General features: G+C 45.9%; 2 protein-coding genes across 7 annotated transcripts in view; one reads left to right on the forward strand and one right to left on the reverse strand.

The window, feature by feature from the left end:
- Positions 1 to 471: 471 nt before the first annotated feature.
- Positions 472 to 9,551, reverse strand: MRM3 (mitochondrial rRNA methyltransferase 3). 4 transcript variants are annotated; one of them, XM_027767880.1, is made up of 4 exons: positions 9,213 to 9,551; positions 8,712 to 8,953; positions 6,203 to 6,370; positions 472 to 1,520 (listed from the first exon to the last, which is right to left on the reverse strand). In XM_027767880.1, the coding sequence occupies exons 1-4, from the start codon at positions 9,524 to 9,526 to the stop codon at positions 958 to 960; spliced, it is 1,287 nt and encodes a 428-aa protein (XP_027623681.1). In that variant the 5' UTR covers positions 9,527 to 9,551; the 3' UTR covers positions 472 to 957. The 4 variants fall into 4 exon arrangements, with proteins under 4 accessions (XP_027623681.1, XP_006167580.1, XP_027623683.1 ...); XM_006167518.3 differs by having other exon boundaries at positions 8,712 to 8,956; XM_027767882.1 differs by lacking the exon at positions 9,213 to 9,551 and adding an exon at positions 9,051 to 9,206 and having other exon boundaries at positions 8,712 to 8,956.
- A 49-nt stretch (positions 9,552 to 9,600) lies between these two features.
- GLOD4 (glyoxalase domain containing 4) overlaps positions 9,601 to 17,348 on the forward strand; it is a 26,293-nt gene continuing 18,545 nt past the window's right edge. The window contains exons 1-6 of one of the 3 annotated variants that reach the window (XM_027767884.1): positions 9,603 to 9,740; positions 11,368 to 11,405; positions 11,859 to 11,863; positions 12,170 to 12,209; positions 13,987 to 14,107; positions 16,292 to 16,436. In XM_027767884.1, the coding sequence (XP_027623685.1) occupies positions 9,639 to 9,740; positions 11,368 to 11,405; positions 11,859 to 11,863; positions 12,170 to 12,209; positions 13,987 to 14,107; positions 16,292 to 16,436 (451 nt within the window). In that variant the 5' untranslated portion in view covers positions 9,603 to 9,638. Of the gene's footprint in view, positions 9,741 to 11,367; positions 11,406 to 11,858; positions 11,864 to 12,086; positions 12,210 to 13,986; positions 14,108 to 16,291; positions 16,437 to 17,348 lie in introns of all 3 variants that reach the window. The other 2 variants (XM_027767883.1, XM_006167520.3) reach the window with 2 other exon arrangements.

Genomic DNA, 17,348 nt, shown 5'->3' on the forward strand with positions numbered 1-17,348 from the left:
GCCCTCTCTTCACACAACAGGGATCCTGGCATTTTCCTAAGCAGTTCTCTTCTATGCCGGGGGTAGAGGGCGGGATTCAATGTAAGCGCATCACTACACTTAGAAGTGTTACATAAAGCAGGACTAACTTCTACAGAGTGAAGCTTTCACTACAGGTGGACGATTAAACTGGAGATTTAAAAACTCAAGTTTCTTTCTTTTCTGCAGTCCTCAAAAATAGATCTGCAGAGGTGCTTGCGAAGGGGCCACACCACCTGAGTTACGCCGGTCCTCCCGACTGCGGGAAAGGAGAGCGAGCACTGTTACATGCCAGCTGCGGCCGTCTGACAGCCTGGACAGTCTCAGGGACGGACACGTCCAAACCCAAGAGCTACTGGACACCATGACCCGTACCCAACTTCCTGAGTTATTCATCCCTAGCAGTGTCCCCACCGCCGGGCCAAAGATGAAAAGACAGGCTTGGAGACCCAGTGACCACCCCTAAACATTTTAATGCAATCTCCGATTACAGTTCATACCCTTCATAGGAATTTATTTTCCACCGACAGATGTCCAAACAGAAGTGAGGTGGCCATAACCTATAACCAGTGCTGGGTATGTAGAACACCCACCAGCGGCAAAATTCCTCCCTGCCCAAGAGAATGTCTTCAGGAACTTTCTGGGCCCAAGATAATCCTTTCTGGACAACTTTTAAAACACAAACACATAGAGCCATGTGGATCATTTGCTTTCATTCCCTTTCCCCCAAAAAAGATACAACCTCAAAATCAGTGGAGAGATGGGGATCTAGGAAGAATTCTAAAATTCTGACCTTTTTTATGCCTGAAGAAAAATCAAAATTCTCATTTTCTGATAACCCTATGAAGGTGTCGTGTCTACCTCCTCTTCCCTCCGGATCGTGGCCTGAGAAGCCAGCCCCCTGGCTAGGTGCCAGGCTAGGAGGAGCTGGCGACGTCCTCAGACAGGACTGCCTCTGTGTCCATCGGCGCCAGCTGCCCTGCTCAGGCGTTCCACCTGTAGCCGCAGTTGTCTTTTCCCTTCAAAAAGCAGGATGCTGGCAGCCATGGCCGAGTTGAGGCTGTCCACACCAGGCACGACGGGGATCAGCAGCCTCTTGCCCCCAGTGCTCTCGGCCAACTGCAGGGACTCCAGGCTCACGCCGTGGGTCTCTCCACCTACCACCACAGCCGCTGGCGGCTCTGCCCAGTTCACATCGTAGCTCTGGACTTCAAGTTCAGGGAGCCAGCCTTTACGGGCTGCAGTTTCTAGGTCCTCCTCGGCTCCCTCCTCATACTTATGAAACTTCAGGAATCTTCGATCACACACCCAGCCGTGGTCACTGGCTTTATTAGACTGCTGGGCCCGGGCATAGAGGCCACAGTTGTCAGCCACGTAGACCCGGGTGTCCGGGGGCAGGTAGTCTGGCACCGTTCCCCACTCCAGGTTGTTGATAACGGGCACCTGGAAGTGTGCTCCCATCCCTGCCCGCAGCACTTTGGGCTCCCAAGGGTCCACACAGCCTGGAAAGCAAAAGATGGGTACGATCAAGAGTCTATGTCTTCACACACTAGGAACTTTGGGGTAAATCGGATTCACTCTGGATCAAGAGAGAAAGCGAAGTTCTTCTGTGGTCACAGCCTTCTGGATAGCTGGAACCTTCTGCTCCCCAATTATGGTAGCACCAGGGGACTGGAGGAGTAATTCCCGATAGTGCTGGAAACAGATCTTATTCATCCCCCCAACATTTTCCATACGCATGACCTGGACAGGGGATGCCAAGGGAATTAAAACTAAGTCCCCAACCTCAAGAAAGTCATGGTGAGTGGTGGCACTGGGATGATCTTTAAACCCGTGACTACAGTATCAGTAATAATTGATGTAAAAGAAGTATGATCAGATGGGGCCAGCAGATGCCACAGTGGTTAAGGCACTGGATTCCTACATGGCCCACCACGATTCAAGTCCTGGGCCCAGTGGCTTCAAAATCAAGTTAGGTGTGTGCGTGTGTGCTCGTGCAGGCCCAAAGTCCCAAGAGGGGGCTGGAAACATTAAGGGGGAAAAAAGGACAGCATGATCTGGGTAATAGAAAACTGCTGTGCAAAGCAGCGCTGTCAGGAAAACACCTAAGGGGCCACAACACGGAATTGGCTCTTAATAGACAGGAAGATCCTGTGAGACAAAAGGCCCAGGTGGAGTACAAAGAGATAGGGGGAGAACTGAGAGTCCGAGAACTGAGTAAGTCACGGAGGGTGGTGTGGTGGGAGAGGAAATGGGAGGCAGGCAGGGCCAACTTCGAGGAGGCTGGCTGGGTATGTTCCCCGAGGAGCTGTGTTTTGTCAGAAGATGACATAATGCATTGACAGACTAAGCGAAGCAATAACATGATTTGTTTTAGAAAGTGCCATTTGGTCTCAGTGTTCAACCTGGATCGGAGCAGGGAGGACACTGGAGTTGGGGAACTACAAAGGGGGCAATTGCAGCAACCCATGCTGTAGCCTTCACTCACACTGCTCCCTTCTCCCACGCTGCACTGAGAAGGCTAAAAAACTCACTCTTATTTTTTATTTTCACTTATTTTTAGAATGATTTTATTTGACTTTATTTATTTACTTATTTTAGTTTAACCAGAGGGACAGAGTGAGAAAGAGAGAGAGAGAGAGAGAAAGTGAGAAAGCAGGCCACCAGGTCGGAGACTCAAACCACGGTCGGCCATGTGGGAGTCGAGCACTCCCTTAACCACGCCACCTGCTGGTCCCATAAACTCACTCTTAGGTATTCACACGCTAAGCTCAACTGTTCCTGTGCATGGGCTGAACGGCAGGCTCTGGGCCTTTCCCAGTGTCATCTCACCACAGGCACCATGATAGGGAAGGTGTAACCAGGGTACTTCACCTCTGACTTGTTAGCACAAATCTTCTCATGAGAAATGATTTATATAGTTAATTTGGGGCCAGCCCTTTAGCCTAGTGTCCCATAAGGCTGCTGACGGTTTGAGTCCCTACCCTGGCAGCTTGGTAAATGTTGGGAGCATATCTGTATGTGCCCCAAATCCCAACCGAATGGAGAAATGGAGAAGGGATTGTGGAGTGACCATGCCCCACTTGGGAGGCAGGGGAAATGCTTTCTTTCTCTCCCCTTCTCTGGAGAGTGCACGTGCCCTCTCATGATTAAAAAAAGCTTAGTTTGTCAGGACCAACCATGGTAGTAGGTGCCACCTGGGAGGCTATGAGCCACACGGCAGACTTGTTTGGTTCCTGGGCCAGCGTCTGCCGGGCACAGTTGGCATGCCTGTACTCCCAGCTAAGTGGAAGGCTGGGACAGGGGACCAGGATCAGGAAACAGCAAGAGCCTGTCAGAAATACCTACCTGCGTCCTTCTCCCTTTTTCTCTCTCTCAACCAGGAAAAAAAAAAAAAAAGTTACTTTGCCAAACTTCAGGGTAGATTAGCTAAGCCAACTAGATTTTAAAAAGACTGTGTAAAGAAGACACGCAGAGCAGTGCCTACCTTATCCCCAACCATGGACTCTCCTACTCCCTGCAGAGAGCCAGAGATGGGAGCTGGGCCGCATGCCGAGGGGTGAGGGAAAGGCCCAGATGGGCCCGGATTGGTGAAAGGAGCTAGCTAGCCTGAGAACTGTACCTGGTGGGGAACAAGGGAAAAGGGGAGACCTACCGCCCCCATCCTCACGACACCAGGCAAGAGTACACCGAGTATTTTATACTCTTTCTTTTGCTACCTCTTACACACCAGCTCCCAGTATCAACGTGAAAGCTACCCCACTTGGATGACATAAGTGCGCTTCCAAAACCACACCTGTATCGGAGCACTGAGCAGGGCGAGAAGCAGGGCACTGGTAATGGACTCCAGCACCGACTCTCAGGCTGCAGAGAAATGTACTCCAACAAGGTATGACCGGAAGAGTTGAAAGGAGTCATTTAGACAAGTCCCAGCAACGGGCACCGCTATTAATGCACTCGTGATGGTAGTCCGAGTATTTCTGATGAATGATGCTCTCCCTCCCTGGCTCCCTCGAGGTGTAACCGGTGTTTTAGGCATGTCCCAGCTGTTGGGCAAGTTGTTTAGAACCAAACCCATTAATCCCAGTCCCTGATGTGAAGAGACAGAAATGTAATGAGGTTAATGTGTGGGGGGTGTGACCTATCCTGAGGCTAAGGGAACTGTATCATAGCTGCATAATCACACTCCGTGGACATCATTCCTTTACAGGGTGCAGAATGCAAGAATTAGGAGGGTCTCATACATACCAACTATGTGGGAACCCAAGATCATTAAATAAAGGATTTAAAACTAACCGCTGAAAGTGGCATCTGGGGGCCGGCAGTTGGCATGGTCCGACTACAGTTCAAGTCTCGGGTCTGATGGCTCGCTTTCTCACTTTTCCTCTCTCTCTGTCTCTCTCGGTGGGAACATGTGCTCTCTAGCAAATTAAATTAATAATAACAATAATAAATTGTACTTTTTTTGGGGGGAGAGGTTTTTGCTATAGGGCACATGCACTTGCCAGAAAGACAGAGAGAAGAAAACGAGAAATCACCCCCCGGGGGGGATGGCCACATTGCAATCCCTTCTCCTCCATTTTCCTCTTGGTATATTGGGCACGCACGCACACGTGCCCGGCATTGAGTTTAAGCCACCAGGTCTGGGACTCGAACTGCAGTCAACTACATGGGAGTCCAGTGACACAGCCATTATGCTAACTGCTAGTCCCAATAAATCGTATTTTTAAAGACTGTCATCTGGCCTAGGTACATGACACAAGCAGCAGGGCATCCCTGCATGAGACTTGAGCCATATAGAAAGCTTGGGTTCAATTCTACAAACAACCCAGGCACAGTGGCTTGTGCTGAGATGCTGGGTAACTGGGAGACTGTGGCAGAGGATGACAACAGTGAGACACTGTGAAAAGTACCTCTCTCTCACGATAATTAAATAAAACTGGCATTTATTTTTTTCTTTAATTTCTTTTTTTTCTTTTCTTTTTTTTTTAAGGAGGTTTGTGTCTTAGGGTGCATGTACTCGCCGGGGAGAGAGAGACACAGTGAGAGCAACGTGTGAGAAATCACCCCACTAGGGGGCATGGCCATGCCACAATCCATTCTCCTCCATTCTCCTCCTGGGATCATGGGCATGCATGCATATGTGCCCAGCATGATTTTGAAGCCACTGGGTCTGGGACCACAGCTGGCCATGTGAGAGTCCAGGGACATAACTGCCATGTCATCTGCTAGTCCCTAATTTATTTCTTTAATAACCTAGCAGGTTTCGAAATAATTTTAAAAGATAATGAGCATTTATTGAATTACTTCTTATGTGCCAAGCATGATGTAAAGCACTTAGACGGGGCTAGCTCTGATGCAGTAATAATTCAGTGCTCAAGAGAGACCAGATCCCACCCTTGTCCACCTGGAACATCACCAGGCATGGTGTAAGTGCCCCAGATCTGACAGGCTGGAGGCCTGGAGGAGGACTGCAGTGTGACCAGATCCTGTGAAGGGTGCTTCTCTCTCTCTCTCTCTGTCTCTTTTTCACATGCCCATACATGCCATATTATGAATAAAGAGAAAAAAAAAAAAACCTTTTTATAGTATCTTAGATGCATCATCTCACTTCTCAAAATAATTGTACGAGGTAGATTCTGTTTTATTCACATTTTCCAAATGAAAAACTGACACTTGGAATACTGCTCATGGACACACAGTTAATAAAGGGGTTTGCCTGTCAGATCCAAGATTCAAGCTCATTTCACCCAAAACTCTAGCTTACTTTAAAAATGGCTAACTTGGTGTGACCACACCCTACTCGGGGGATGCTTTCTCCCCCTCTGCTTTCTCTCTGGCAGGCACATGTACCTTAAAAATAAAAGAATAAAAGAGAGCCAGCTGGTGGTGTAAAGGCAGCTGGATCCCACATGATGACTGCATGGTTTGAGTCCTGGACCCAGTAGCTTGAAAAACATTGAGCGCGTGAGTGTGTGTGTGTATGTGTGTGTGTGTGTGTGCCCAAAATCCAGAGAAGAGAATGGAAAGAAGGGATGTTAGTGTGGCTATCCTCCTAGAGGGTGCCTTTTCTCAACCCCTACACTCCACCCATCTCTCCACTGAGCATGTACCCTATGGCAAATTTTAAAAATATAAAAGAAAAGAAATGGCTAACCAGCCCCCCTAGTAAAGGCACTCTTACCTTTGGTGAGTAATACTTTGCTGCACCCTGCCCCAGCAGCAGATCTCAGAATCGTCCCCAGGTTCCCAGGGTCACGGAGATTGTCACAAATCAAAAATAAGGGCAGTGAATGTTGAAGCTGAGTCTTTGGATAGGTCATTGTAACATGGTCAGGTTTGGCAAAAATCCCTAAGGAAACAAAAAAAGGTGGTTCATCTGTCTGATGTGGGCGCGGGAAGTAATTAAGACTTTTGCTGATTTATCATTCTTTAGACATTTAGAAACACAAGGAATACATTAATACATTCTGACTGGAAAATATTTTAACGTGAAAGTCTCCCAGTGCTGCTCCTCTCAACTCTTCAATCTTAGTGTACCCTCTCAGAACTTGCTCTGTGCCTCTGCCTACATATATGTTATCTACCCACTTATAAGTGTTTTAAACATTTTTTAAAATCACACTTTATTATTCTGTAATCTACTTATTTTACTGAACAATGTAACACGTCTTCAATTTACCGTGGCAGTATGTTTAGAGCTTTTTCTTATGAACTGCTGCATGTTAATATGTAATATGAATACACCACAGTTCATTTAGCTCTTCCCCTACTGACTGACAGTTAAATTACCTTACCAGTCCCCATTATGACCATCTCTATCTGAATCTCTGCATATGTCAGAAAATTACTCTAAGATAAAGTGAAATGAAGAAATGGTGTGTGTGCATTCTAATGTTAGCAACCGACACCAAATTGCCCTCCTCATGGGTTATTATAGTTTATGCACATCAGAAACACATAAATATCCACTTCCCAGCTCAAACCTTTGTCAACAGGGTATATTATTCATTTTTGCTACTTTGTTTCATGATTTTAACTTGCATTTCCCCTGAGTGCTCGGGAGGCTGAGCATCTTTTAAGGTTTAACTGCCCATTTGGGATCCTCTTAAATCAGTTCCTTTGTTCATTCATGTTTTCTCCTCCCTGAACTGTCTTGTTGCTATAACCTTCGCCCACTTTTCCACTTGGCATGTTTTACCTTTAACAGTTTAATACTCTTCATTCTAGTGTCTAAGGACATAGATCACTATGACTTGCAGGGTTGCAGACACAAGAAATGGTCCCCAGAATCTTCTCTCTCAATTGATGGCTGCACAGTTCTGGAATCAGTGAGCCCACTACAGGGAATGCACATGCACAACAAGTATGAGAGTCCCTGGCTTAAGCCTTAGAAGAACTTCTCCACCTCCAACTGTCCCTTACTGTCCAAGAGAAAGCTCTATACTTATTGCTGTTCAGTTCTCAGATCTTAAATGTGACTCAAAAGTCAAAAAGGTACAAGTGTCAAAAAGGTATAAAGAACTTTTCTTCCCATATTTAGAAAAAAAGACTAAATGCTAAATGACATCATGAATACATAAAAGCTTAGGTTCAACCAAATGAAGAAACAAACTCCAGAAGACAAGGTTTTCTGGGCTAACCACAGCAATAAATTGTAGCTTACACCTCATTCCTTAGATCTGCGTCTGGAATAAGTGGGTTAATAAGATATTAGGTCCTCAGGACCAGCAGATGGTTCTGTTGCTGGACTCCCAGATATTTGACCATGGTTCGAGTCTCGGACCCGACGGCTTAAAACTCACGCTGGGCACATGTGCGAGCGTGCCCAGAATCCTGAGAGGAAAATGAAGGAGAAGAGATTGCAGTGTGGCCATCCCCCATGGGGAGTGATTTCTTGCTTTCTGTCTCTCAGTCTCTGTCTGTAGCAAGCACACACACACACATATGTAACAAAAATCTCTCTAAAAAATTAATTAAAAAATAAGATATTAGGCCTTCAGGAAAGTCATGACATATATATATATATTTTTTTTTTTTGAGAGGTTTTTGCTATAGGGCGCATGCGCTCGCCAGACAGAGAGAGAGACAAAGAGACAGAAAGCGAGAAATCACCCCCCAGGGGGCATGGCCATGCTGCAGTCCCTTCTCCGTTCTCCTCTCGGGATCTTGGGCACGCACGCACACGCGCCCGGCATGAGTGTTAAGCCACCGGGTCCGGTACTTGAACCGCGGTCGACTACATGGGAGTCCAGCAACATAGCCATTACACTAACTGCTGGTCCCAATGACATATTTTTCTATGCAAAAATCCATCATGACCTTCCTGATGACCCAATTCATTTATCACCACACTGAGACTTCATGGGAATGAGAATTAAATCTTAGTAAACATCTGAAAAAAACTTTAATGTGACATGAAGAGTCAAAGAAGTGACCTAAAAAATACAAAGTTTAAGGAACAGTGTTCTTCCCAGAGTCTACAAATGTCATTATACAGAGGACAATGAAAGACCATCTTCAGTTTCCACTAAAAATGCTGTAAGATGCATAGGTTTGAGAATACTGGGTGTCTAAGAAAAGGTTAGGCAGTAACATTGTGACTTTATTAAACAAAATTTGTTGCCCTAAGACAAGCATGAACAAGTAACCCTAGGTCTCTACACCTAGTGACACATGGTGTGACCACTGACCCAGTATTCCTTGTGGCGTTACTAGGTCGGACCAATCCTTGATATCCTCAAACTTCACCTTAATGAGGCTGACACCTTTCAGCTTATCAACCGGGAGCTCCTTTATGTATTCCAAACGGCTAAAGAAGAAAACTTTTGGTACAGCTCCAGCCTTGAGAGCGTCTGCAATCAGCCTGCGACCTTCCAGCAGGATCTTCCCTTGTTTATCCCGAAATGGCCTGGACTTAACTATTGTCATCACACTGCTGTGGATGGAAACAAAATGACAGGTAATTATTAACACCTTCGTTACTGAGACATGCCTACTTCAAATAGAAGAGACATGCAGAGCTTACGCACAGACAGTAACGAACGACCAAGAAGACACTTATTCTGCCTTCGATGTATAGCAAAAACCAGCGGGTTACACTGGAAGAAATCCTCCACTGGAGAACGACGCTAAGGTCCCGCGGTGAGGCCGAAGGGAACGCGAAGACGCGACAAGCGTCAGGAACAAATCACCTCAGCCGCTTATCCCCGGGATAAGCCTTATCGTAGCGAAGCCCTGTTTCTTCCCAGGTGCTGGGCGTCTGGGATGGGGACACCTGAGGCGGCTGCTTCTGTCGCTGCTGGTGGAGACGGTCTTCAGACGCCGTCTTGCTGGGCTGCTTCTCAGGAGCGCGCTTCCGCTCCACCACCTGTCCCGACGGGAGCACCACCTTCACAGGACTCCGTCGCAGAGCCCGCACCCAGCGCCGTGGGTCAAGATCCCACGTCTGGATCACCGGCAGCAACGGCTGCCCTGCACACCGCATGCTCTTCCCCAGCGCCGCCATCTTTCGGGTGCAATAGGCTCCGTCACGAAAGCGCGCCGGCGGCGCCTAGTGACGTCACTAGCTCTTTGCGTAAGGGGAGGGCGCTGTCGGCATGTGACTGCGGTGCCGCGACATGGCTGCTCGCAGAGCTTTGCACTTCGTATTCAAAGTGGGAAACCGCTTCCAGACGGCGCGTTTTTATCGGGATGTTCTGGGCATGAAGGTGCAGGCTGGGGCCGACAGGGTCTGGCGCGCGAGGTTGGGACGGGAGGCTGAGCTGCTTCTGCGGAGGGCAGGGAGAAATGGGTGTGTCGTGAACCTCAGCCTCTGGGTGTCCAGAGGGTGTCTGGCCTTAGGCCCGGGACTCCCCGTTCGCCCTGCGTAGTGTTCAGCTTCAGGAAGCGTTGCGAGTCGCTAGGCAGGGTGCGAGGTCTTTGAAAGGGGGCCAACCCTTACTATTACTAGGTATTTTCCTACTCACGTTCATTCATTCAGAAATAATTACCGAGCTCCTGCCGTGGCGGAGCTTACGGTCTCGTAAGGAAGGCAGCAAACAAACCAAAAGTTATGTAATAATCTTCCAGTTAATAACTCAAGTCTCTTCCGGTTTGGAGCCTTTCCGTTTAGATCATCAACATATTCAAACTTCTGCTTTTATCAGGGCTGGTTAGTCCAGATCTAAGTATGAGGTCAGAACCCATTCTTCTCTTCAGCACCCTGAAGCGTTCTCTCTCCTGTCCTAAGCAGCTGTAATTCTTCGGGGGCTGGGGGCGGCCGCACTTGGCAGAAAGTACAGGTGGAAGTTATTGGGGGAACGTCTGATAAGCCAAGGATGTGGGGAACACACCAGCCAAGAGGGCTTGAGAAATGCAAGTTTAAATTAAATGTAGTTTAGAGATAGTGCTGAATATGGGAAGTGCAGAGGGTTATCTGAATCGTCATTTTTTGAAATCTCTGCTATATTTCAAGGTACTATGTTAAGCTTTGGTGACAAAGGTACAAGCAACCTTGGTGTCTCCTTGCTTTGAGATTATGGTCTGGAATGGGGTAGGGGCAGGAATTTGATTTGTACACAGCTAAGTAATGGAAGTCAGAATTTGTTGTAAGTGCTAGAAACAGAACACACAGTTTTCCCTTAATATTTTCTTAGTAGGCCAAGTTTATTGTAAAGATGTATTATATATAATATGCTATTATACAGATAGTTTTTGACACATAGATAGTATGTGTTCTCTAAGTATTAATTACTGTGCTAATTTGGAATTTATGCAGCAGTGCATAGGCAGCTCACTTCTATTTTTGAAGAAGATAGTGATATAATCAATACTTTAGGGACATAATTTTTTTAAGGTTTTTACTATAGGACATGTGTACTCACCGGAGAGAGAAATGAGAAGAAAAGTGAGAAATCACCCTGAAGAGGAGATGACCATGCCACAGCCCCTTTTTGTCCATTCTCCTGGGATCTGGGGTATGCACACACATATGCCCTGTGTGATTTTCAAGCCGTCAGGTCTAGGACTCAAACTGCAGTCAGCCATATGGAGTCCAGTTCCTTAAACACTACACCACTTGCTGGCCCTAGGGACAGGTGATATTATATTATGAAAGGAGATTAACAGGGATAATGTTTAATAGTCTTTGAGGGAAACAATGGGCATTTGAACTGAAGCAGTAGTAGAGGGAATCAGAAAAGAAAACAGAACCTGAGACATTGAGAACCTACGTTAGATACTTTAGGAAGTTACTCGTTTTTACCAGCGTACTAAGAGACTGAGACTCAGACGACAAGCAACTTACTCGGAGTCACACAACTACAAGTGGCCGCCAGAACGGCAGACGAGACTTTTCTAATGCTGAAGGCACTGTCTCCACTGCACTGCTCTACTTCCCAATCTCAGTAGGTTTCACAACTTGCATGGCAGTCTGAGCCTTGATGTCAAACTGCTACCACTTCTAGCCTGGGAATGGTATAAAGCCCATTTTTAAAATAAAAGCCGTCAGGTCTAGGACTCAAACTGCAGTCAGCCATATGGAGTCCAGTTCCTTAAACACTACACCACTTGCTGGCCCTAGGGACAGGTGATATTATATTATGAAAGGAGATTAACAGGGATAATGTTTAATAGTCTTTGAGGGAAACAATGGGCATTTGAACTGAAGCAGTAGTAGAGGGAATCAGAAAAGAAAACAGAACCTGAGACATTGAGAACCTACGTTAGATACTTTAGGAAGTTACTCGTTTTTACCAGCGTACTAAGAGACTGAGACTCAGACGACAAGCAACTTACTCGGAGTCACACAACTACAAGTGGCCGCCAGAACGGCAGACGAGACTTTTCTAATGCTGAAGGCACTGTCTCCACTGCACTGCTCTACTTCCCAATCTCAGTAGGTTTCACAACTTGCATGGCAGTCTGAGCCTTGATGTCAAACTGCTACCACTTCTAGCCTGGGAATGGTATAAAGCCCATTTTTAAAATAAATAAAGCTAATAGATCATAATGTCTGTGTTTTGATCTTTTAGTTTGTGGTAAATATACTACTAAAACTTAGCAATTCAATTTAATTCCCTTACCAGGTTCTGCGACATGAGGAATTTGAAGAAGGCTGCAAAGCTTCCTGTAATGGGTATGACACCTTATATCTTAAAATCTCCTTTAGGTGCAGAATACCCCAGGAATACAGAAGGCAGTTTCTCTAAGTGAGTATTGGGCAGTGAATTAGGAGGGAGTAAATTAGGAGGGCAACTTCACAAATACTAGGGAAACGTACCCTGTCTCCCACCCTCTCATATAACACTTCTGATACACTGAGCACTTCTCTAGTTCTCCAAATACTCCTGAGCGTCCTAAGATTTTATTCAATTCTGACTTTAAGCACTTGGAGTTGATGTCGGATCTAACAAGTTAAGGGCTTATGTCCCATAGAACTGCCCCTGCTTTCGATGCTAATCACAAGTCCAGGCCTCTGGGTTATTTTTGTTTGTTTTAATTTGTCAAAGGGCATGTGTGCTCACTAGAGACAGAAAAAGTGAGAAAGCAACTCCTGTGGATCATGGGCATGCCAAAGTCCCTTAATTTCTCCTTCCTTTCAGGACTTGGGGGATGCCTGCACATGCTCCTGGTGTGTCTCTCTCAGGCCACCAGGTTTGGGACCACATGGTCAGCCATGTGGGATCCAGCCACCTTAACCACCATCCCAGTGGTGGCCAGCCATGGCCTCTGGTATTTCTGACCACTGTTAAAAATTGGGGGTTCCCATAACCCCTTTCTTAATGAAGTAGTTTTCTAGAATGGCTCAAAGAACTCAGGGAACTACTGGAACCAGCAGATGGTGTAATGGTTACATTGCTGTACTCCCACATAGTTTCCTGTGGTTCGAGTCCCAGACCCAGGGGCTTCAAACTCACACCGGGCTTGTGCACATGCACACCCAAGATCCTGAGAGGAGAATGGAGGAGAAGGGATTGTGGCATGGCCATCACCCCCACTTGGGGGGGGTCATTTCTCGCTTTCTATCTCTCTATCTGGCAAGTGCACACTCTGTATAGCAAAAATCTCTGTTAAAAAAAAAAAAAGACTGGAACCAGCAGATGGTGCAATGGTTACATCGCTGGACTCCCATGTAGTCAAACACAGTTCGAGTCCCAGGCCTGATGGCTTAAAACTCACAATGGGCATGTGTGCATGTGTGCCCAAAATCCCAAGAGGATACTGGAAGAGAAGGAGGGATTGTGATGTGGTCATTCCCACTGGGGTGTGATTTCTGGTTTCCTATCTCTATCTCTATCTCTGGCAAGCCAGGTGGAAGAGATTCCGAGTAAAGTGTGGTGGAGAACATGGAACTTCTATTCCCTTTCTGAATATAATACCCTCCCAGTGTCTCTGTGTGTTCAGCAGCCTGGAAGCTCATCAAATCTTATTTAAGAGCTTTTATACAGATTAATAGAGATTAATCTCCAGCTCTCCCTTCCCCCTCATTTCCCAAAAGTGAGTGGATCTGAAAGTTTAAGCTCCAGTCACTTGGTCTTTGTGGTGAGCAGTACCAGGCTGAGGCTATCTAGGTGCCTCACCCTGTTAGTAAGTACTAACAGATGGTCTTTGGAGCTTGTAGTTGGCACCCATGAGCACTGTCCATAGCTCTCTCAGCACCATGTGAGCTCTTCTTTTTATTTTTTTTTTTAAGGTTTATTTATTCATTTCATGAGGACAAGACAGAGACAGCCTCCCCCCCCATGAGGTTCTTGCCATGCCACAATCTTCCCCCAAGCCTGGGATTTTCAGTTGACTTGGGATTCGAACCCTGGACCATCCCATGTGGCTCCAGTATCATTCACTGGCACCTTGAGGCTGGACCATCATCCTTATGAATACTACAGGACCAGAAGGGTCTGGTTGCTTCTCTATGCCATAGTCTATGGGGGAGGCCTGATAGATTATGCCTGTGGTCACAGGGTTCCCTTGCTTTTCTTTTTCTAGGCCTTACGATGGGAAATGGAGTAAAACAATGGTGGGATTTGGGCCTGAGGATGATCATTTTGTTGCAGAACTGACTTACAATTATGGCATCGGAGACTACAAGCTTGGCAACGACTTCATGGTAAATATAACTTTGTTCCAGCAAACTTTTGGCTAGGACAGTGACTGTTTTTAATTTTAAGTAGTGTGTAAGTGTGTCTATCAGTGAAGAGGTAGCATTTGAACAAAGGTTCGAAGGAGATAAGGGAGTTAGTAATATGGATATCCGGGAAAGGGCCTTCTGGGTAGATAGGACATCCTGTGCAGAAGCCCTCAAGCAGCACCTGGCCTGGTCAAGAAAATGGACGGGAGCCAGTGGTTGGAGTAGAGAAGATGAGGAAAAAGTGGTAGGAGATGGGATCGAATTGTGTTGGGCCTTTTAGGCCACTGTACACTAACTGTGAGTGAAATGAAGAGTTGTTGAAAATTGGGGGCTGATCCACGGGAGATGATGCCAAGATCCCCAATAGATGCCTGAAACCATGGATAGTGCTAATCCCTATAAACACTATTTTTTTAAGGGTTATTTTATTTAACTTTATTTACTTGTTCATGTATTCATGTATTTATTTACTTATTTTTTTTTTTTTACTTTGACCAGAGAGACAGTGAGAAAGCAAGCTGACATGAACCACAGTTGGCCCTGTGGGAGTCCAGCACCTTTAACCATCATGCCACCTGCTGGCCTCGATCCCTATAAATACTGGTAGGTCGTCAGAAAAATCATGGTGTGTTTTCCTATGTGAAAATGCGTCATGACTTTTCCGATAACCCAGTGTATTTTTTTCTTGTATGTACATAACTATGATAAAGTTGAATTTATAAATTAGGCATAGTAGATTAACGATAATAGCTAGTAATAAAATATAACAGAGGCCAGCAGGTAGTGTGGTGTGGTGATTAAGGGCACTGGACTCCCACGTGGCTAACTGTGGTTCGAGTTCTGGACCTGGTGGCTTGCTTTCTCACTTTTTCTTGCTCCTACTCTGTCACTCTGTCCCTCTCTGGTCAAATTTTAAAAATAAATAAGTAAATAAGTAAAGTTAAATAATTCTTTAAAAATGAACAGTGTACTGCAATAAAAGTTTTATTAATGTGGTCTCTCAACATATCTTACTGTACACTACTCCCTTGTTTTCAAATCGCAGTTGACCCTGGGTAACCGAAACTTCAGATGAGAGAAGGTACTGTGATTCAATATAAGGAATGCCTTGATAGTTTGTTTACAGAGCAAAAACAGAGGGCTAGACAGTGGAGCTGTGGTAAAGCGTGACTCTGTGAGACTGATCCACATAGCAAAGTTCTGGGTTTATGTCCTGAGACCTACTTGTGTAAGCTAGGCATGTGCAAGACCTCGATCTGGGGCCTGCTAAATCCACTGTAGATTATGGCAAATAGACCCTGTTGGAGGTAAAATAAATAAGTAACTTTTTTTTTTTTTGAGAGTTTTTTGCTATAGGGCGCGTGTGCTCGCCAGAAAGACAGAGAGAGACAGAGAGACAGAAAGCGAGAAATCACCCCCCAGGGGGGATGGCCACACCGCAATCCCTTCTCCTCCATTCTCCTCTCAGGATCTTGGACACACACGCACACGCACCCGGTGTGAGTTTAAGCCACTGGGTCCGGGACACAAACCACAGTCGACTACGTGGGAGCCCAGCGACATAGCCCTTATGGCAACTGCTGGTCCCATAAGTAACTTTTTAAAAAAATTTTAAGCAAAAATTAAAGCAAATCATCTCAAGTAGCTTTAGGCCAGTATCAAGATTTCTCTGAGTGAAACTTTTTATTTACTTCTTCTTCCCATGAGCAAGAGAGACAGAAAAACAAGCACCCCAACAGGGTCTTCATGCCACAGGCCAGCCCCGGTGTCAGCCAGCCCCAGGTCATGAACACATGTGTGCCTGCATATTTAAAGGTCTCTGGACATGAACCTGGAAACATCCTTCCCATTCGGATCAGCCTTCTAAAGTGCTGAATCACCACAGTAACACCACCTTGCTCCCACTCTGGCTGAATCTTTTAAATTAGAAGAGGTTATCTTTAGTGCTAAATGAATTTTAATGTCTGTCCTATGATTTATGAAGATTTGAATCTGTGGGAGGAAGCAACCAAAACCCTACTATTAAAATCACTGGAAGAAAGTTGTGAATGCCAAATACATCTTGAGCGATTTGACCTAAAGGCAATGGGATTTTGGTTTATATTATCTTATTCTGTTAAAGATGATGTGAGTTATATATGCTGGTGATGTTGTTTGTCACAGGGCGTCACACTCGCATCCAGCCAGGCTGTCAGCAATGCCAGGAAGCTGCAGTGGCCGCTCACTGAAGTTGCAGAAGGTGTTTTCGAAACTGAAGCTCCAGGAGGATATAAGTTCTATTTGCAGGATCGCAACCTACCACAGTCAGGTAATCGTATCAGGGCTGGTAAGAGCCTGTCTCAGAGTGTTTGTGGTGGAAGGAGAGAAGGAGTAGGACTTTTCTTCTATTGTAGAGTCTTTGTATATTGACATGACATGTCCTTTCTAAGGGAGTGGTTTTGTACCTGCTCTCTGAGAAATTATCTTTTCTTATTAGAACCCTACTATATAGCTACCGGGATCTAGAGTGATTCAGTTCTACAGGCATTGTGTCTGCTTAGGATTCTTTCAGCTCAAAAAAAAAAAAAAACTTTTTCTTTTGCTATAAGGTATATATACCACCAGAGAAAGAGAGACAGAGACAGAGAGAGGGAAAGGAAGAAATCACCTCCCAGGGAGGATGGCCATACTGCAACCCCTTCTCCATTTTCCTCCTGGAATTTTGGACACACACAAACACCTTGTGTGATTTTCAAGCAGCAGGGTCCAGAACTCGAACTACAGTCAGCTGTATGAGAATCTAGTACCTTAAGCACCACGCCACCTGCTGGTCCCAAAGACATTTTCTAGCCCACAGAGCGTGCATTCTGTAGGTAGGAAAGATTTCAGGGTTAGTTGATTGAGCAGCTCAGCAATAGCATCAAGAACTGTCTTCTGTGCTCATTGTCCTCAGTGTCCGTCTCCTAGATGTAGTCCCTCATGCTTGTAGGGTGGCTGCCAGTAATGTCTGGGAATGTGCTCCTACATTCACATCTGCTGGAGGAGGGAGAGACTTGGCTTTTTTTTTTTTTTTTTGAGAGGTTTTTGCTATAGTGCGTGTGTGCTTGCCAGAAAGACAGAGACAGAGAGACAGAAAGCAAGAAGTCACCCCCCAGGGGGGATGGCCACGCCATAATCCCTTTTCCTCCATTTTCCTTGGGATCTTGGACACACACACACACACACACACACACACACACAC

The sequence above is a fragment of the Tupaia chinensis genome, unplaced genomic scaffold (assembly GCF_000334495.1).
Source record: "Tupaia chinensis unplaced genomic scaffold, TupChi_1.0 Scaffold144899_1, whole genome shotgun sequence".
Lineage (NCBI taxonomy): Eukaryota > Metazoa > Chordata > Mammalia > Scandentia > Tupaiidae > Tupaia > Tupaia belangeri.